This window comes from Homalodisca vitripennis, chromosome 6 (assembly GCF_021130785.1).
Source record: "Homalodisca vitripennis isolate AUS2020 chromosome 6, UT_GWSS_2.1, whole genome shotgun sequence".
Classification (NCBI taxonomy): domain Eukaryota; kingdom Metazoa; phylum Arthropoda; class Insecta; order Hemiptera; family Cicadellidae; genus Homalodisca; species Homalodisca vitripennis.
This window is the reverse complement of record NC_060212.1, coordinates 96,537,263-96,559,071: the sequence shown is the minus strand read 5'-3', so window position 1 is coordinate 96,559,071 and position 21,809 is coordinate 96,537,263. Positions and strand designations below refer to the sequence as shown.

The following is a 21,809-nucleotide window of genomic DNA, read 5'->3' as shown; positions in this document are numbered from 1 at the left end:
CTTTTGTACAACTAAATAATAGGTTGAACACTAAACCAGGCCACTTTTATTATCTATTTATATATAAAACACTTCACATAACTAACACGAGTAATCCGTAGAAGTATGTCACAAAATATCACTTACAGCACTGCACAAAGCAAAGTAAATCTACCACAAATACTTCATGAAAACATCTATTATGACTAGAATGTCAAACTGACAAAATGACCATTTTCGGAGAAATTGCCTTCAAGTTTATTTTTAAACTGCTGCCAACTCCGCAGCATAAAATACCTTCTAGAATTTCTTCCAATGCATTAGATCTTTATCTTAAAGGCAATATTTTTTAAATTTAAATTTGTAAAATTATAAAGGAGTTTATTATGTTTTTCCTGAACAATATATTTTATGCAATTTACCAGAACTGATGTAAGAGTTTGCGAGAATGTTTGTTGTAAACAAAGTAGGCCACAGAATGCAATGGGGTAAGTACAATCTAGAAAAAATTATTAACTTCTGCATTTGGTAACGTTTGCAATTGTGTTGCAGACGTCATATCAGCCCTGTGATTGGTAGAAATGATGTATTTGGGAGTTTCTGAAACCGCTGGTGCCAGCTTTCAAAATGATACAGGCTTTTATGGGTCATTTTCAAATTGAGAGCAAATATGATAGAGTAAAAAAAAAAAAAATTAAAACTATTTCAAAACACAACAGCAGTTCTCCTTAGTTATCATAGTAACAGTTACTGAAGTAGCAGAGCTTAATTTTTACAGTTTATATATTTTTTTTTATGTTTGAAGTTGAAGACACTTGAAATTATGTCTCCTCGCCGACAGTATTAAAACATTTATTTTAAGGTTTAATTAAAAAGTTAGACCACAAAATGTATATTATCTTATTAGTCACTGTCATCAGTAAGATGAATATATAAGAAATTTTCATAATTTGCAAGAATTAAAGGTATTTTATTAGAAAAATGTATGCTCAAATGAGAAAAATAAAATAATCAGAATGATTTAAAAAAATAACACCAAAATAAAATATAAGTAATAATTAAAAATTACTTGACGTTGTTTATTAGATGTTTTGTTTAATCAAAATTACAAACACAACTCTTTGTTTCCATTATTTACGTTTCAATGTGCAAAAAAGTAATCGTCTGCGAGGAGACAAGTGTCGGCGAGGGGACATCGGCCATCAGCGAGGAGACAGTGGCCATCGACGTGTTTCGGCGAGGGACCATTGCGATCGGTAAAAAAGATGATAATCGTCGACATATCAGCGACCTAAGAACAGCTAAAACTGCATACTATGCTCTCTACGAATCACATCTTCGATACGGTATTGCAGTCTGGGGAGGTACCACACTAGGCAACCTGCAACGGGTCCTAATACACCAAAAGAGAGCAATTCGGATCCTTGCAAGCCTACGCACAAGAGAATCATGCAGGCAAGCCTTTCAAGAACTGAAGATTCTCACTGTGGTCAACCTATACATCCTAGAAGCTGTGACCTACGTACACCTGAAATCACCCGATGAAGTGATGACTGGAGCACAGCAACATGACTACAACACTCGGCATGCTGCAAACTACCATCTTCCAGCTCACCGCCTAGCGCCCACGGAGAAGAAGCCAACATATGTCGGAGCAAAGCTGTGGAACGCCCTCCCACTAGAACTGAAGAGGAGAGACCGGCTGCAGTTTGGACACAAACTAAAACTCTGGCTTCAAGACCATCCATTTTACACGATAAATGAATTTTTAAATTGTACTGTTCTCTAAGAATATGTTCAATAAAGAATTTACAATTTACAATCGTCTACAATCACTGACAATGTGTTGGGTTTTATTAAAAGTATTACTAACAGCTGTTCCTTGAATCGTGTTTAACTCCTTTTTTGCATTATCATAAAAGTATAACAATATGTAACAGTGAGGCACTGATCCCTAAATAAAAAAATTGAAGATGTAATACGTTTCCACTCATTGATTTAAATAATTTCGTTTAATAAATATAAATTTATAAAGACAAGAAAATTTCACAATATTTGTGAATTATAAAAATTAAAAACCTAACCCAAACTTAAGATGAGACTCTAAAGTTAAGTTTATTGACCATGTGCAAAACACAAACAAAATGATCTATTTGAGGAAGAACTTGTTTGGATCAACTTGCTTTTGACGAGAATCTCTCGGTAAATGCTAAGTCTTCAGTGTCACTGTTGGGTGGAGTGTTTCTTAATAACTCTTCATCTTCTTTATTCTTCTTTCTAAGCGCAGCCTTTCGTTTTCTCCAAACTTTTCTGTTCTGTTTCTTCTCTTTTTCTGTCATTTCACCAACCAACTTTATTTTTTTTTCCTGTTTTAAGCGATGGTACCGTTCTCTATCTCTTTGCCGTTTTTTTTCTAACTTTTCTTCAGACAAATTTGCTTTGTATCTGCGATTTTTTGCATTGGCAAGTTCCCTTTCTCGAGTTCTTTCTTTTTTTGCGTCTTCTGCAGAGCTTTTATTTTTCTTATTTCCCATTTTTAATGAAACTATAAAGAAAGAAAAATAGTAATTAAAATAGCACTTACAAAAACTATATAGCTGGGAAGCAGGGAACTCCTACTGCTGGTTGCTGTGAAAGACATATGGGGTTGTAAGGGTTAACAAAGTTAGTGAGGTATTGTAAAATAATCCTCTAGATACCATGAGTATTGCTGGGGAGGAGGAAACTGCCTCTGCTGGCTGCTATGATAGTCGCATGAGGCTGTAAGGGTTATTACCATAAGAAGAAAACTTATTAAAAACATAAATTATTCTTAAAATTTTAATTAAGGTTATGAAAAGTCTACTCGCCGATGGAAAATGTCTCAGCGCCGACGTCTGCAGGTACATTCGCGGACGTCCATGAAGAGACTGTCTCTACGGTAACGTCTGCTAGGAGACAGTCCGCGAGGAGACATTCTATCGAGGATTTCCGCTAATTCAACAACGCACTTGTTCAAGAAATACGTTGTTACATTACCGTCGCGAGTAGACATCTAATTAACCCTTTTAACCCCGGCCATTAAATCAAGCGATGTGCCAGAAATCCCAAGCCTTTTGCAGACTAAATGTAAGGGTTTTGTAAAAAATTCATAACTCAGTTATTTTTTAAGATATTTAGGTAATTCTTTTTTTGTTTTACTTCTTTATACATTTAGCTTACAGAAATATACAAATAAAATTATTATTTTGAAAGTAATTTTTTTTACATACATATGAATATATAAAAAATAAATAAAAATGAAAAAATTTCAAGTTTGATCATAGAAACCATATAGATAAAAAAATATTTGACACAAAAATACCAATTTACTTTATGATATATTTAATTCTTAATAAAAGGAAACAAAAATTATAGGCCTACCTGATTTACAAGTGGAGTAACATCAATTTTTGTAAAGCCGTGTAAATTTTTCTTTTTGCCATTTTTGGGCAAGGCAACGTAACAAGATATTTAAAATTCACTGTACTTAAAATAAACATAAAACCAAAGTTATTTCTGACAAAATAACTAAAACTGTTCATAATATAAATTTAAAAAAAGTTTAAAACAATATGTACATCACTACAAAATGTAAATTTTTAAGATATCCATCACTCAAATCGTCGTCACTAATCACATCCACACCATTTGCAACTAGGTTACTAATTAGTGTATTTTCACTTACGGGAGACTTTGAACGATGTCTTTTACTCATTTTGAAATCAAACAAATAATAAACTAAACTTTAACTGCCGTACTTTACACTGCTTTAACCTAAAACTGTGAAGAACAGCTGATATACGTGATATACAGCTGTCTGCAACAAGCGTGAGCAGTCAGTCGAGACGAACTGCAATTGCTCAGTCACAGACTGACAAAATACGAAGTCAAACCATTACAAACTAATATATTTCGATGCAAAATATCTTTGTGCACAAGTCTGTGAAATTTCAAAGCATTTGGTGAAATAGGTGGCCAGTAAAGTAATAAAAAGTACACGTCCGCACTATACGGACGTCGGGAGTTGACGCCATTTTTACGACGTCCGTATAGTACGGACGTCGGGGTTAAAAGGGTTAATATACGCAAATAAATAATTACCTAGAGTGGGTTTTAAAAGAAGATTTTACGAATTTGTTGAACAAGAACAATATTAACCTGTAACGCCGAATATCCACAACTCATAACACACAAGACAGGGAACGCTGGAACTGAATTCGTGTTTTTGTGGCATTTGGAAAAAAGGTTGTTGTCTTAAGAGATAGTTCTGGGGACATGCAAAAAAAAGACAAAATATCCTTTATTTAGAAATCATATTGATTTATTCACAGGTTATGGTCAAAGAGATTATAATTGGAAGATGACTTACTCCTTGTATTACAATTGAAGAATATAGATTTATATTGTAGATTTGTAGACACATTCTCATGGTAACTGTTGGTGACAGTCAGTGAGGGGACAAAATGAGAGTTATAACATTTATTGGACAATAACTATCATTTTATTTTTAAATGGGTCTATTTAACTACTTAGCATACTTTTGTTAATCTTTAACCTATTATAATTTCTATTTGTTCATTTACTAAAATGTTATTAGCCTGGGAATGATATTTGCTCTCAATTTGAAAATGACCCTTATACTTCTTTCTGTTCTCTATTTTTTTTACTAATACTTCCCCCACCTGACGAAGAGGATAGATTCCAATCCTTAAAACGTTGTGTTATACCTTTTGTAACCATAACGATGGCAAATGTCCGTAATCCTGTCAAACCTTGCATTGTCAATAACTAACTTTAAACAAACAAAAAGATAATAATGTATTAGTACTAAAAGTATGATTTTAAGAAAACTTACTTGAGGTAGCTTTTGTTGAAGATGACTCCAAGTTCACAAAGGATGACTGAGAATCATCAGGTACATGTAGTGGATCAGAAGTAGGGCTGAGAGGCATCTTCAAGTTTTCCTCATCTTCTTCAAAACTTAGTTCTTCGGCTAACTCCTCTTCCTCAATCTTCACATCAATGGGAGCCTCATCTGTTTCCTCTTCAACTTCACTTTGATTTCTTTCAGAAGGCTTGGTTCGGCTGCTCAACATTCTCCGCTTCTTGACTGGTGGACTCTTTGACCGAGCGGAGGCACGTTTGGGTGATAACTGAGAGGCAGTTCTTGTGTCGAGCTGAACTCTTTCTCTCACTATTCTCTGACCATTCTGGATAACAAAATTCAAACATTAAGATCTTTTTAGTACCATGGTGTCAAAACTTTTGATGGTCAAAAGGTGCATGAAGTGCCAGCACCTGCTGTTCGCTACTTATATTTTTATATCTAATAATGTACAAAGCTATTATAGTGGCTTGAAGAACGCCATATCTTCACCGCCATGAGCCACTGTAGTAGCTCAGTATCTATGGTATCCATCGATATATATATATATATATATATATATATATATATATATATATATATAAAATATTGGATCATGTGCTGCTCATAAAATCCGTGCATAACTTCCCAATTATACACAACTATGTAAGGCAGAGTGTATCCGTAACTAGTAGACGTTTAAAAGGAGCAAGAACTCTCTAAAGGTGTGATGTGGAAATACTGCACTCTGCTGTTCATGTTTAAAAAAAAACATCCTTTGTTCAACAATTCTATACTGGACATATCACCTGAATAACACGTTCTGTTCATAGCTATACAGAATAAATTATGTCTATTTCATGATGCACAAAAGACAGTGACATTTCTTTTCACTATTTTTTACTGGTTTTTACTGGTGCTTCACGTTTCACACATACACCCATCCCTCGGAGCCAGTACTTCGTGACAGTAGTCAAGAAAACCAGTTAAAGTGCCTGAGACTAGCACACTCATGAAGGTTTCTTTAAACTCATAATTATCTATCTGTAGTCTGTTAAAGAAATAGGAGGGTGTATTTCCTCGGGTGCTTTGCTCTGGCAATGCATTGATTACAGAAGAAATTGCGATTTGGTTATACTCTGTCAGAATGCATAGAGCACCAAGGATGTATTGCTAGAGTTTAACATTCTACGTAATGAGTTATATACAAATATTCCTGGTATTACTGTACAGGAGTTCATTAATTGTGAATCTCTTCCTATGTTTCATCTTGAAAATTATATCATGGCGTTACTTATTGCGTTTTATAGATCTCATAAAAACGAAAAGACTACCAAACTACTTTGCAATGGTGCTAATGATGCGTCTAGCATAAAGGATTGCAGAGGAGTGCAGATAAATTATCTGTTTATTGCATTTAAAATTATACATCAAGCAGAATCTCCAATAAATATAACAGATACAGAGACTACAATAATTTTGATATAGAAAAGATTATCTTTGATGTAACATGCATTGATTGATAGAATACAAAAAGGACAAATAAAATTTAAAACACTGAAGTATTAATTACATAATATAATATAAAAGCGATATAAAAAGAACATACTTATGATTTTTTGACAAAAATAAAAACAGAAAAACAACTGAGAATATTTTGGAAGACAACACTGCAGAAAAAGTGAAGTTTTTAAAAAATTTAAGAAATGGGCAGAATTAACAAATAAGAAAAGCCAAGAAAACCTATTTTGATATTACAATTGACTGGATGTCAAGATTCAATTAAATTTGGGAATTGTTTAAAACGAAGTTGTGTAGTGGGCGAAAAAATAGATTGAATGAGGAGATATTACAAATTAATAAAATAAATAAATATTTTGCTAGAATATGAGCAATGTACAACACTGATGAAGAGATTCTCTTATGTTATTTCCAAAACGAAAGAGATAATGTCAATAAACATTTTACTTTTACAGAAGTTAGTAAGGACGAAGTAAATTCTGCTATGAATAAGATCACATCTAAAGCAGTTGACAGAGATGACATATTAATTGACATGATCAAAGCATTAAGTCCATATGTTATAGAAGCTTTAACTCATTTGATAAATGAAACCTTTAAATACGGAAAATTTCCACAGTTTAAAATCAGTATAGTCCACCCACTACCAATTCCAATCACTGCCAGTTATTTCTAAAATAACAAGAGAGTAAGTGGCTGTTCAGCAGATAATGAATTACATGGGTACTGAATGAATTTACCAAAACCCCAATCAGGGTTCAGAGGGAACCACATCACATGTACTGCTCTGACTAATATGGTCAGTAATTTATTTGATGTGAGAGACAAAGGCCTGTGTAGCATAGTGTTTATGTTTGACCACACTTAGGCGTTCGACTCTATCGACCATAATACGCTACTGGCAAAGTTACACTATTTTAGATTTGGAAAGAACACCGTCAGCTGGATTAAGTATTGCCTGAGACGGCTAGGTTGCAACTTGTAAATCTAATATCCTGTCAGTGTTTTATTATTGTTTTCCACCATATGACAACAGCATTCTTAAAAAAAAACGGTGAGCGAATACAAAAGATTCCAAAATGTATCTATGTGTTTTATTTACAATTTGGAAAAAAGACCATATATCCGCTTATTGTAAAATGGAAAACATATAACGTAGTTATGGTGAGAAGGGTTGTTTTAATGTGAATGTTGAGTTTAGCTCCATTTCATCTTCAAACACTACACTAACCGCAATGTAAAATGGATCTAAACTCAACATTCAAACTAAATCTTCAAATAATAATTTCAATAAGATCTAGATATTTCACAGAAATAATAAACAATAATAATAATAATAAATACTAAAGTACTGTAATCTACACTTACCTTTGATGTAACACCACTACATTCTTCTTCTTTCTCTTCTAACGTGATTTCTTTTCCATTGCCTTCAGTCAAGCCTTTGATTTCCAATAATTCTGCAGTCCCTAAGAATGATTCGAGGTGTTCCTGCAGAACATTTACTTCTCCTTTATAAACAAAGTCCAAGATCGCTTGTAGATCTCTTAACTTAACATTGCGGAAAACAATTACAGGGTGCTGACACGGATTCTCCTGAAACCAAACCCCTTCTGTTAGGCGTTTATAATATAAATATTTTTTAATGTACAATACAAATAAACATTTATATACAGAGTTCATGTTGAGGCTGAATCCATTGGAACAGTGTTCCAGTATCTCTCTCAAAAAAATTAACAGTTTTTGTATATGCAGAAAACATTCCCCTACACCTCAGAATTACATTAAAATATTGTTTTGGACCTTATATTTTAAAACATTTTTAGGTGAACAGACTCCATACTTTCAAAGCCTGGGGGGGGGGGGTTAAAGTTCTGGCAGCTCTACAAAGTGGCTACTCAAAACCTCTTCAAATTCCTAGTTTTCCCAGTTTTCCTGGACAAAAATTTCCATTTCTCTAGTCTATTTTCAAACCAAATAAACAACTTTAATACTGTACTTAACCCCTATGTGGAGTAGAAAGGTTTATCGCCATCAGCTGTATTTGCAGGAAATGCCAAGAAACTGCAGTGGTCTATCAAATTTTATCGCTAACGATATGCAAGAAATTCAGTAACGATTCACTACCCAATATTTTTAATACCTTAGTTTCTTTCAATGTGTCAACATTGTGTGTACCTAATAACTTTAATTTCTGTGATGTTTGGAAAATATATGCATCCAATTTGGAAAAAATATAGAGAACAAACAATTACCAACACAGCGCTATGAATACTTTATTCCACAATTTTTATTTTACAAAAATTCAATTTTTTATTATTGGTCCTAAATTTTTAACATACTTTCAGAGCACATTAGAAATAAACTTTCAATGTGTTCAAATGTAAGATGAGGTAAGTACGTGGCTGGAATGATGTTTTATACTTAAGAACTCATGTGTGGACCATTACCAAGTTTGGTTTAGTTATAACAGAAATTACTGGTTGTGATGACGATTCTGTTGGAATAGTGATATATCATCAGTTCTTAGTGATGATGACCTCTCAGTGAACTCAGTAAATCGGTAAGTAAAATGATATGAATCAGTCTTATCCTGCACAATTGCACAATAAACAGCGCCTATATTTGTATCATTATAAATTTTTATTTTAGACTCAAACAACAATATTTAAAAATTAAGAACATATAACTAAACAATAATAAAGCAAGTTAGACATGTGTTTTTAGCATACATCTCAAAATAGTTAAACATACAAGAAACACTAAAGATTATACATATGTATTCTAAATCCTCATCCATATATTTACCTTAAAAATATCACGAAAATATGAACTACATGCTGAGAGTAGCATTTTGTGTGCTTTCAACCTTCCTCCTTCACAACTCAGTGTCACGTCCACCAGGTCTTCCTCATATCGGAGAGAACCGAAGGCGTCGGTGAGCTGACTGACATAATTGTTCCAGCGTAAGGAAAATTGCTGATCCATGTCAAACCTAAAACAAAGAGGAATACATTAAATTTAAACATCTTGAATGAATATGTTTGTTTGCAGTAAAATACAAGATGTTGTAAAGAATTAGACGACCAGTAAAACCTCGTGTTGCGAACTCAGTCTCCGATGCTATAGTGCTTATTTTTTCTTTTACGTATAGGAAACACTCCTGGTAGTAGGCTACTAACAAAAGACCTCATAACAGAAACTAAAGTACAATTGAGGCTGAAAAATTATATTTAAACCTCTCCATTGCTATCTTATGGGCTGTTAAAAATATCTGAACTTGGGATTAAAACATTTTCAGTTCAATTGTATGAGGAGACCACAATCAGAAGCTCTGATTTAAATTGGCAAATTCAGCTGTACAACATTCTAGACTTGATACATCGTAACGTTAACTTTTCTATAGTAACCTTTGAAAATCTCAAAAAATCACTCTCACTCTCTGACTCCTCATGGCTGTAGACGATGTTTGATACCTTCAACTGTCCCTCGCACCTTCACAGGTTTCTAATTGTCACTTCTGACGATGCATTCAACAAGACCCACAGTCTTGAATGATTCAGAAATTATACCAAAAAATGAAGATCAGTTTCAACAGCCACCCACAATCATCAAAATTTTGAGTTCTGGAAATATCTCAGAAACTCCAAACCACCACCTTGTAGATTAAACCCCTCATTAATTAGAACGAACAAATACAAAAGCTGACTACTAGATAAATGACATGCACAAACAGCTGGAAATATGGAGAATACAGGAATGAATTATTCTGAAGGGCCTGACAAAGTACAACTGAAGACGCAAATTGGGATCTTGCCTTATACTAGATTCTAAAACAGCAAATAGTCTAGAACAGTGGTCTAACTATGGCCTCTGGCTATTTCAAGAAAACTAATTACGTAAATAACGAAGCGAGGATAGATTTTAGTACTATAAAGTGAGAGATTCCTGCCAGCTAGGCTGACTTAATTCTTAGTTAATTGAAATAATATTCCTACTAGTATTTATTGTGCACATTATTATATTATCAAGCAATTAAAATATATTTTATTACAATATTGGCTACGTCTAAATGCTTATATCTTGCTAAAATGAGCCTTGGGATTTAGTTTCTCATAATATTTTTAACAAGCAATTACTAATGGTGAGAAGCACTGTAATATTTTAAGAAATTGGACTTGCATCCATAGAGATGAAAGTCAGTAATAATAGTAATAATTTTAATTTCTGTTATAAGTATAGAAATGTCTATACAAGTATTTCTCAAATCTCTAAAAAAACAATACAATTCAATATCTTTCTTACAAATATAAAAACACAGAAATTAAAATAAATAATACACATCCAATAACACTATTAAAGATTTGTGCCTGAGTGGGAGTCCCATATCCATCGCTCAACAAGCAATTAAAAATAAATAAAAAGGAGAAAACAATTGAAAGGATTCCGGACATTTGCCATCGTTATATGTTACAATAAAGTACAATGTTATATTTTGAGGATTAATATCAACCCTCTTCTTCAGGTGTAAAAAAGCCCTAAAACATTCAATGGACTGCCTCTCAAAGATATAAATCATCGTGGATGAACGGCATGTCCAGACTGAAGCAAATGAACCCAAGTAATATCACCGCACAGAAGCCAAAATCATGGGTTAAATTCGTTACTGCGCAAAACTTTGCTTACTGTCATTTGGGAAGAATTTAAAACTTTTGAAACAAAATAGACATTGGGATTCTCTAAAACACATTGAAAATATCCATTGACATATAATTACTAGTAGCTGACTTCGATCTTCCTGTTATGAGAAGGTCCTTGACTCAGCCTGTCTCTTCTTGAAATAAGGTTGCAATATGGAAAAGTGGTTTCTCACCTCATAAGATCTAATCCGATCTACATAGCCTCGCATCATTAAAATCGTAAATACGTTCATGAGCTCCATATTGTAAAACTAGTAGGTAACTAAATGAATAACCACTTCTTAACTTTGTGAAACCATCAACACATGTTCCTATGAGTTAAACAACAGCTGAAAAGACTAGAACTATATGACTGATTGGACTTTTACTAAAAAAAAACTGTGTTTGTAATGCCCAAGTATTGTTTATTCCTCCCATAATGATGAGAATATCATTATGATTAAGATCATACCTCACAACTTCTCCATGTGGTGCGAAAATGGCTCAAAACAATTAATTAGACAATATACAATAATCTTTATTTACATATTCATTAAGAACAGTATATGCGTCAGAATAATAACTAAAATTTGAGGATTTGATGTGTTGTTAAAGCTGGTTGTTGAGGAATTCTCTTTCTGAGTAGAATGGTCTTTCTTGCAGCCATGTTGTTAATTGGTTCTTGAAGCTGTGAGTTGGTTCATTTCTGAGTTGTTCTGGTAGGTTGTTGAAATATAGGGCCCCTTTATAGGATGGCTTCTTTTCAAAGAGACTTACGAGGGGGTACCCAAAAAAAAAAACCGGAATTATTTTATAAAAATTATATATTATCAAATTTTTTATAATACGACCTTATCTCCTTCAAAATAATCTCCATTACAACTAATACACTTGTCCCAACGGTATTTCCATTGATCAAAACATTTTTTGTAGTCATCTTTAGAAATGGCTGCAAGCTCGAGCTTTTTTTTTTCTTAACCTCTTCAACGCTGTCAAATCGTTGACCTTTCAAGCCTCTTTTCATGTGTGGAAATAAAAAAAAGTCACATGGAGCGAGGTCAGGCGAGTAAGGTGCGTGGGGCAGCGGAACCATGCCGTTTTTGGCTAAAAACTGCCCAACTGAGATGGCTGTGTGTGCCGGTGCGTTGTCGTGGTGGAAGAACCAGTCTCCAGTCTGCCACAAATCGGGTCTTTTCTGGCGAACACTGTTGTGCAATCTTCTTAAAATCTCCAAATACGTAAAATGTTTGGTTGAGAGTCTGACCTGGAGGAACACTCAGAATGAACAATGCCTTTAGCATCAAAAAAGCAAATCAACATCGTTTTGATGTTTGATTTGACTTGCCGACATTTTTTTTGGACGAGGTGAAGATGGCGACTTCTATTGGCTTGACTGTTGCTTCGTTTCTGGGTCATAACCATAGCACCATGACTCATCACCAGTAATTACCTTTTCCAGAAAATCGGGATCATTTTCAAGATGTTCTTTCATAAGGCAGCAAGTTTCAACTCGATGTGTCTTTTGATGGTCAGTCAGAAGTCGGGGAACAAATTTGGCAGCAACCCTTTTCAGTCCTAAATCTCCTGTTAAAATTCGCTGAACCAAGCTCCAAGTTAACCCACTACTCTCTGATAGTTCCTCAATTGTCTGTCGACGGTCGGTGAGCACAAGTTCACGAATTTTCTCAACATTTTCGTCCGTTCGAGAGGTTGATGGACGTCCAGAACGAGGTTTGTCTTCAATCGACATGTCGCCATTTTTAAAACGAGCGAACCATTCGTAGACCTGAGTTTTCCCCATAGCATCATCTTTGTAAGCTGTATTCAACATTAAAATAGTTTCTGCAGCATTTTTACCAAGTAAAAAAACAAAATTTCATAGCTGCACGTTGTTCACTTAAACTTGCCATGACAAAAACGAAACAAGAACAAAACAGGGTTAGCGAAAACAGTCACTACGAATGAACAGAATGCACTAGGACAACGGAACTGGGGTCACTGAGCTCGCAATGGGTTGCGCGACACACGCCTAGCGGCAGGAATGTGTACTACACGCTGCCGGCTGCCAGCAATACAATTCCGGTTTTTTTTGGGTACCCCCTCGTAGATGGTGGGGTGGTATTGCAAAGCTTGAGGCGTTCCGTGTATTGTGATGGTGAATGTCTCTGTTTCTTGTTTGATTTGTGGAGATGGCATGAAGAATTGCCTCACGGATGTAGAGTGATGTCAGTGTGAGGATTTTTAGCTCCTTAAATGCATCACGGCAGCTTTCTTGATATTTGAGGTCTGCTAAACATCTTATAGCTCTCTTTTTGGTGGGTAAGGACTCTTTGTAGATAGTTGTTGGATGTACTTCCCCAGACCACTAAACCATACCTGAGGTGTGACTCGACCAGGGCATGGTAAGCTGTTTTTGCGGTGTCTAAACCACTAACTTGCTTCATGACATAAATACCAGAGCATAGCTTCTTGCAGAGTAGAATAGAATAGAATATATTTTATTGCGTTGACAATATATATTACATTGTATTGCAATAGTCAATAATACCAATTTTTTTAAAGTATTTATCTTAAAAACTAAATCCATTCACTCAACTTTCCATACAGTTGCACACAGGCTCACATTCATACACATACAAAAAAAAACAAAATTCATAATTCGTGGGGTCAACCCCCAGGATTGCAACACCGCCGCGAATATCAATCCCAAGTGTACTCCATGAACTCGCCAACTGAGTAAAAAGCACAAGACACCAGGTAGTGTTTTAATTGGGTTTAAAATATTTTTGGATTTGTTTCTAAGTTTAGTATTTCAAGAAGATTGTTAATGAATTTGATCCCAGCTTGAGAAGGGAGGCGTTCAAATGCTGCTGTTCTATGCTGTCGGGCTCGAAAGCGCCCCCGAGCTCTTGTCTCGTATTTGTGTATATCACTGCCCTGCTTCAATATACACTGAAATCGACAGTAAAATGAAGTCTCTAAAATATACAAGCTGGGTAGAGTTAGCAAGTTGAGCTCCCTGAAGGCACTTCGACATGACTCTCTGTTGTTCAATTTTGCGATGATTCAAACAGCTTTTTTTTGCAGTCTGAATACTCTTTCCAAGTTTGATATGACACAACTCCCCCACAGAGAACTTCCGTACGACAGATACGGAAATATTAATCCATAGTAAGCCGTCATTAAGACATCAGACATACAAAACTTTGATAAATTTCGAAGGACATTTCGAAAACAGAGTTGATCAATATGCTGTTTCCATGTCAGTTTTGAATCCATGATAATGCCGAGATATTTGGTACTATTTTGTGCCTCTATCCCAGGAATTAATATGTTTGTGTCTTTATTTTTAGTGGAGTAGTTCAGCTGGACAGTTTTCTTTTCATTTAGAGCCAGTTTGTTTACTGTGCAGTATTGTTTAGTCTTGTTGAAGGTTATATTGAGGTTTCGGTTTAGAGTTTCTATTGATTTATCTGTTAGTGTGATGACAGTGTCGTCTGCATACATTGTGGTTTGGCAATATTCTTGTAGCTGGTCTGGTAGGTCATTTTTGAGGAGGAGGAACAGGACTGATCCCTGTGGTACTCCTCTCCGTATAGGGACAGTTTCGGAATGTATTTTATGGCAAGTGTTTTTTTCTACATGCTGAATCTCAACTAATTGCTGTCTGCCATTTAGGTAACTGTGGAACTATTGTTTAGGCTTTCCCTCAATACCCAGAGCTCCCAATTTTCTAAGAAGTGTCTTGTAATTGAGGCAGTCAAAAGCCTTGCTAAAGTCCAAGAACAGACTTGTGACTGAGGAGCCATCTTCTAATTGTTCTATTATCTACTCGGTAAGCTGTATTAAGGCAGTGGAGGTGGATCTTCCTTTAAGGAAGCCATGTTGCTGGCTGGTGAGCAGCAGATTTTGGTCCAGATGAGATATTAGTCTGTTAAGGACGATTTTTTCAAAGATCTTAGAAAAGGTTGGTATAAGTGAAATTGGTCTGTAACTTTTAGCATCCGTGGTTGGTCTACTTTTATATTTAGGGTATACCTTGGCAGTTTACAGCTGTGTTGGGAAGGCCCCTTGTTGGAGAGACTTATTTATGAGTGCTGTTAGTGGATTAATCAGTTGATTTTTGCATGTTTTGACCAGTTTAGCTGATTTTTCATCAGTGCCAGACGAAGTTTTTGGTTTAAGTGAGTCTATTGCTTTTAGTACTTCATTATGTGTTGCAAGCTGAAATTTTAGTTTGTTATCTGTTAAAGGAGGAATTTTGGGGGTTCTGGTGCATGTGTTGGTGTTGTTGGCCTGAAGTGTCCTTTCCACAGTTGTAGCAAAAAAGCTGTTGAGGTAGTTTGCTATTTTGATTGGGTCCTGCAATGTCTCCCCATCCACCAGAAGTTTCCACTCATCTGCAACACTGGTACTTGATTTTTTTCAGTGTTTATTACCTGCCAGAGTGCCTTGGACTTGTCAGCATTGCTGATATAGTCGGATGTTTGAATTTTCCTCAGAGTCTTTAGTCTTAGGTCATAGTCCTTTTTTCTTGCTATGGTTTCTGCTTTGTCTTCAGATAGGCCTGTGCAGTTTTCTTTTTCCAAGGCATTTATATATATATGAATGCGTTTGACAGGTATTTGGTCTTCCGATCACATGTTAGTTTGCTTATTTAAACGCATATGTGACAGATACGGCCAAATACAAAATAATTGAGTCGGAAAAAGTAAGCGCTCTGTGGTGTAATGGTAGCACATTCACCCGGCAAGTGAGAGATCCGGGTTCGACTCCCGGCGGAGCAAGTACTTTTTGCGATTCAATGTTTATTGAAATTAAATAAGGTAATTGCCATTTATACAATTTAATGTATATATATATAGATTTTTTAGTCTAGAGCATTCAGCATCCCAGCAGTTTTTTTGGTTGTGTTGTTTTTTCCTTGTCATTTTTACTGGGCAGGTCTCATTGAGTATTCCTTGGATAACCCTGTGAAAGTTGTTATAAGATTCATTGACATCTTCTATCTGGTAGACGCAGTCCCAGGGTTGTTCATGGAGCCTGGTTTTGAATAGATTTATGGTGTTTTTGTTGAGAATCCTTTTTTTCTCCCTAATTGACATTGTGATTTTCTCTGATAGTAGTTGGAGAGTGGCAATTTGTGCAGTGTGATCTGAGAGTCCAGACAGGATAACGGATGTCTGGATACGTTTTAGGTCTATGTTTGTGCAGATAAAGTCTATTGAGGTTTTAGTTTCATGTGTAATTCTAGTAGGTGGCAGATTTAGTCTAACAATGTCAAAAGAGGATAGAAGTTCTTCAACTTGGATGTTATATGTGTCGTTTGCATCTTCACCAAGGTTGTTTACATTTATGTCGCCCATAATGACAGTTTTCTTTTTTGTGCGGAGAGCATATTCCAGTTGGCTTGATAGGATATCTAGCGCTTGTTCCAAATTATCCCTTGGAGGCCTGTAAACTCCCAAGACCTGGATTATTTCTTTTTTCAGTTTTATTTCGAAGAGAGCAGTTTCACACATTAGTTCTGAGTTTTCGTCACTTATCTTAAGTACTTTCACATACTTTTCCAGGCCATGTTTGGCATATCCTGCAACTCCCCCTTTTGTGTGATTTCTTCTTGTGTAGCCTCCAATTAGGGTGTAGCCAGCTAGTTGTGTGTTTTCCAAGTTTTCTCGGGAGAGACCATGCTCTGTAACAACAATGAAGTCTGGTTGTTCATTATTAAGGAAGTGTGATAGTCTTTCTGTTTTATTAGACAGCCAGTTTATGTTTTGGTGGGCAAGAGTGAGTTGGTGGCTGCGAACTAGTGGGTTTTTTGATTGGTTGTCAACACTGTTTTTTGGCTTGTTTTGGTTGTCTTGCAAAGGGAGTTCCAGAAGGTTAATGCTTTGTGTTTGAGCTGATGTTTGTGTTTTTCTTTGGGATGTTGGCTCTTGGCTAAAAAATTAGACAGGATATTTTGTTCTCTGTGGTACTCTCCTCGTTTTGTGTTGGTGTCTAGTGGATGTAGTGTTTGAGTGTTTTCTTGTGGGGGTGGTTTTTTGCAGCTTGTGTCTACATAGCATCTCAGGAGCTCTTCTGGGCTAAAGGAGTTAGTTTTTTATCCATTTACTGAGAGTGTCATCACCTGTGGGTGTGATATACAAAAAGGATTTTGTATGTCTTGTTATTCCCACTAGGCAGTGAGGAATAGAGTTGTAGATGTCCTCGGGTGATGATGAGGTACACACTACAACTATGCTCTCAACTTGCCTACCTTGGAACTCATGGATTGTAGATGTTGTGTAGCCCAACTTAGTCAACTCACGCTTCTCAGACTGTTTGAAAACAAGGCATGTGTGTTTATTTTTGTCAATTTTTGTGTGCAGGTTTTCTAGTGTGTCAAAGGTCTGCTGGCTCAGTTGATTCTCAACACAGCTGGTTGTCATCATCCCTTGAGGATAGTGGTCAGATAATAGAGCTGTGGCGCTTCTTGTGCATCTGTAGGATAGGTTTAGTTCCTTTGTGATGTCTGATATTTCAGTTATTTTATCAAACTTCACTTTGAGTTTTCCATTTCTGTTAATATAAGGAATCTGGTTGGGTCCCCAATAAGCATTATTTCAGGAGCTTTAGAGAGAATGGCTGCATAGAGGATTTCCCCTGCGTGCAACATTAGCGTTTCGTCAATAATGACCCGCTTATAGGAATTTCCTAGCTGTATGTGGCGCGTAGAGTTAATCAGGAATGAATGTACTGTCCTAAAAGTGTCCCTGCTGAGTTTTTTGTTATGCTTTGGGTGTAATGACCCGCTTATAGGAATTTCCTAGCTGTATGTGGCGCGTAGAGTTAATCAGGAATGAATGTACTGTCCTAAAAGTGTCCCTGCTGAGTTTTTTGTTATGCTTTGGGTGTAGTTCGTCAAAACGTCTCCTGAAGTCCTGGGCTGAGTCTCTGGTAGGAAATAAGACGAGATCACCAGGCCGGTAGTTGTTTGATATAAAAGACGTTTTGCCGCAGCCTGGGACTCCTTGGACAAGATTAATTTTTAGGTCTGGTAAGGAGGGCTATATCAATGTTTTTAATGCTGTTGTATAGTTTCAGATCATTTAAGAGCTGTGTTTCATCTGATACCAGGACATTCTTGTTTATGGGGTTGTTGTTTGGTGCGACTGAGTATTTGTTGTTCTGATCTTGTTTCAGTTCTACGATGCATGCACCATCAAAACCAAAAGAGTATTTTTTCTGTGTTTCTTGCTTTTGTATGAAATCTCCAGTTTGGAAATTTACTATGGCATACTTATCCTTTGCTATTTTGCAGAAGTTTTGCATGTTATGACTGTCTTTGCTTATATGGCCTATGTCATACTCTTTATACTTGGAGCTCAAGTCTTGAAGGATAATTGTTTCCTTTATTCGCCATAGCTCTTTTTGTTCTTGTATAGCTCCTAGTATGTAGCTTTTGTTGCTTGATTTGGAAGGGCGATCTGGGGTATACGTGTTAGGCACTGGGAGTCAGTTCTCCAAGTGCTGTACATGGCTGAGTCCCTGCTTGGAGTTATCCTTACTATTTTTCTTTGTGCTTTATCGACTATGTTGTCTAACATGTCATCTATGATTATTTTCATTTTCTTGTCTTCTGTGTATATACGTAGACAATGTAAGTAAGCATTGGATGAATATTGTAGGATGACTTGTAGGAGCTCTCCAATATTTAGTTCGTTAATGTCTAATGCTTTTTGAATTTCTTTCAGGTTTAGGAAAAAAGAACAGGACATTTTATGCAGTCATTTGCTATTTCAAGGATTCTGAAACATTTTTTCTTCCAGTTTTTTTTTTGCTTACTAGAGTAGCAGACAACAATGTCTGTTTTGCCTTTATTGTTCTGTATGGAGATAAAGTTGTTAAAGGATATGTTTCCTTCTGCTAGTCTTTGATATACATCTAGTGATTGTAATTGGAGGTGTTCTGCTTTTCGGCTGCTTGTGTTATCTACATCTAGAAACAGAAGACCACAAGTCTGAGGCAGGTCCTTGTCTGTCTTGTATTGTGTAGTAATGATTGGGGTTTCTTCTGGAGGGAAAGAGAATATTTTTAGGCTTTCCAGGTTTTTTGGTCTTCTTGGGTTAAAAAGGAGATGCGACCACTATTGCTGTTTATAGAGTTATTTCTCACAACTTTGCTAGCTGGAAATCTTGTTTCAGTGGTTTCTGAGTTTTCATCGTCACTTGTAGGTATGTCAGGCAGTGAAACAGTTTGGTGAGTCTTGTTTGGCAGTGTTGCCTTTTGCAGTTTTTCTGGTTGGGTTTGTCTGTTTCCCACTGTCTGAGTTGGTTGTGGCAGTTTTTCTGGTTGGGTTTGTCTGTTTCCCCCTGTCAGTGGTGGTTCCCATTGCACGATAAGGGGTCCATTTGAATCTTCTGTTTTTGTTTTATACTTTGATAATTGTAAGGAAACACTAAATAGGTTCCTTCTTCGTTTTTTATCACTGTTTTGCTTTGAGCAGCTGTTTAATTTGTCTTGTTTTATCGAGGTTGCCTTTGTTTCTGGTCTTATGTTGTCCGTAATATTATTTTGATTCAGAAGTTTTTCTAGAATTATTTTAAGAGTACATGCTAGATTATCTTGGTTCATTTTTAAACGGTCCAGTTCCAGAAGAAGTGGTGGTGAGGTCTGAGAAAATCTTGATGTAGTCAAAGCTGATATATTGCTGCACGTTTGGGTTTGGATGCTTCTGAATTCTTGTTCACCTCTTTGCTGACTGGCTTGTTCCAAGGAGTGCTTTAATTTCTTTGTGAGAGTCAGCTCTGTCTTTTCTAGATCTTTTATCCTATTTTCCTGTTGAGTAAGCATTTTGTTTTGAGAGCTGTCATGTTCCTCAAAGAACTTTTAAAGTTCACGTTGGGCTTACTTACTTTTTTCTAGTTGTTGGGAGGTCTCATCTAGTTTTTCATGAAGTTTTTCTATCATAATGAGATATTTTTCATTGTCATTGTGAGGAAAATTAATAAGTAAAAGAGAAAACTTATGACCAAAAATGTCAAAAGATATAACAAATACAATTTTTAATGAATAATAAAGAATATTGTCTGCCTTCCTTTAAAAGAAACGTAAAAGAATCACACAACTCAAACAGACAGCCTGTACTCATATGTTCATTCAATAAAATGAGAATGAAATTACAAACCCCACACATGATACAAAGACAAAGAATTTATTCATACAATTGAACATAATGTTTTTTGTACAAGTCGATTACAAAAAATGCATACGTGTGACTACAAATTAATCTAATTTGAATTCAAATAATGTGAATAGACAACTGTAGCAGTAAATTACATTTAAAATTAAAATAAAATAAAAATTAAAATGGACTTGCTGGCCTCACAACCCTGTTGGGCCTATCGCCTCCCCAAGGCTGTAGAAAGCTGTCTCATTCAAAATTCGTTTTAATTCCGATTTGAAGAATTTTTAATTTTCTGAGTTTTTAACCTGGTTTTCTACAGGCAACCAATTAAAAATCTTTGGACCGTAATAAGAAATGGAATTTTTGAACAGACTAAGTTTGAATCTGTCGGATATTAATTTACCTTAGTGTCGAGTAAAGTGCTCATGTTGAGCTAGAGGGAAAAGATTGCGGTTTTTTAAAACAAAAATTGATGAGTGGTAAATCAAAAGATTGGTTAGCGTGAAAATTTTCTTTGAAAGAAACAGCTCTCTACAGCCTTCGCCTGGTCTCAGTCCCCAAACAACTCTTAAACCTCTCTTTTGTAAGATGAAAATCCTATTAAAATTTTGGAAGGTCGAGAACCCCCAGAAAATAAGACCATATCAGCCTTGATTCCACCAAGCCGAAGTAAGCCGTGGTTAGAGCTTCCTGAGAGGAAAATTTTGAAAGACACCTCAGAGCAAAGATTGATGAGTTGATCTGTTTGGACAAGGATTCTATATGAGTTTGCCATTTCATGAAGAAATCTATATGAACTCCTAGAAATTTATAACAAGCAATTACTGACATTTTGATTGTTTATTGAGTATTTGTTCGGAAGATTTAGGCTTTTTTGAGATTGTAACTCCATAACCTGTGTTTTTGACGTGTTAAGAAAAAGCTTATTTACTGTGAACCAGTGAGAGAGCGAGGATGACACTTCAGAAAACTGGCTGGAAAGGGAAACTGAATTTTTGTTGCTGAAAATCAGGCTAGTATCATCTGCAAAGAGAGATATTGTGGGACAGACATTGTTATTTTGATTTAGAAGGATTGTATCTGGAAGATCATTAATGAAAATCAAAAATAGAAGGGGACCTAGAATCGAGCCCTGAGGTACACCTGTTTTAACGATAGAAAATTCGGAAAAACACTGATCCTGGATTTGGACATATTGGATACGACATTGCAAGTACCTTTTGAACCAATCCAAAGTAACACCTCGGAAACCGTATTTTTGCAATTTGGAAAGTAACATTTGCTGATCAACTACATCAAAGGCCTTACTAAGGTCACAGAACAAGCCTAGAGCCTTCTCACCGGCGTCGAGAGATGAAAGGATCCTTTTAATCACTGCAGCAATGGCTACTTCATCTGTGGTGTTCATATGTGGTTGAAAGCCATATTGAAAAGGAGATAAAATTTTGTGTTTCTTTAGAAAGTTGAACATTCTATTGTGTACAATTTTTTCAAAGACTTTGGAGATAACTGGGGTGATGGCTATTGGTCGGAAAGAAGATACATCACAGGTATTTTTTGATTTGGGTATAGGAAC

General features: G+C 35.7%; 1 protein-coding gene across 12 annotated transcripts in view; it reads right to left on the bottom strand.

Annotated features, from left to right (window-relative positions):
* LOC124364586 (longitudinals lacking protein, isoforms H/M/V-like) overlaps positions 1-21,809 on the bottom strand; it is a 65,103-nt gene that overhangs the window by 34,973 nt on the left and 8,321 nt on the right. For 6 of the 12 annotated variants that reach the window (XM_046820162.1, XM_046820160.1, XM_046820161.1 and 3 more), the window contains exons 2-4: positions 9,194-9,380; positions 7,754-7,981; positions 4,856-5,210 (exon numbers count right to left, since the gene is read on the bottom strand). In XM_046820162.1, the coding sequence (XP_046676118.1) occupies positions 4,856-5,210; positions 7,754-7,981; positions 9,194-9,380 (770 nt within the window). Of the gene's footprint in view, positions 1-1,858; positions 2,525-4,851; positions 5,211-7,753; positions 7,982-9,193; positions 9,381-21,809 lie in introns of those variants that run through there. The other 6 variants (XM_046820153.1, XM_046820154.1, XM_046820157.1 and 3 more) reach the window with 2 other exon arrangements.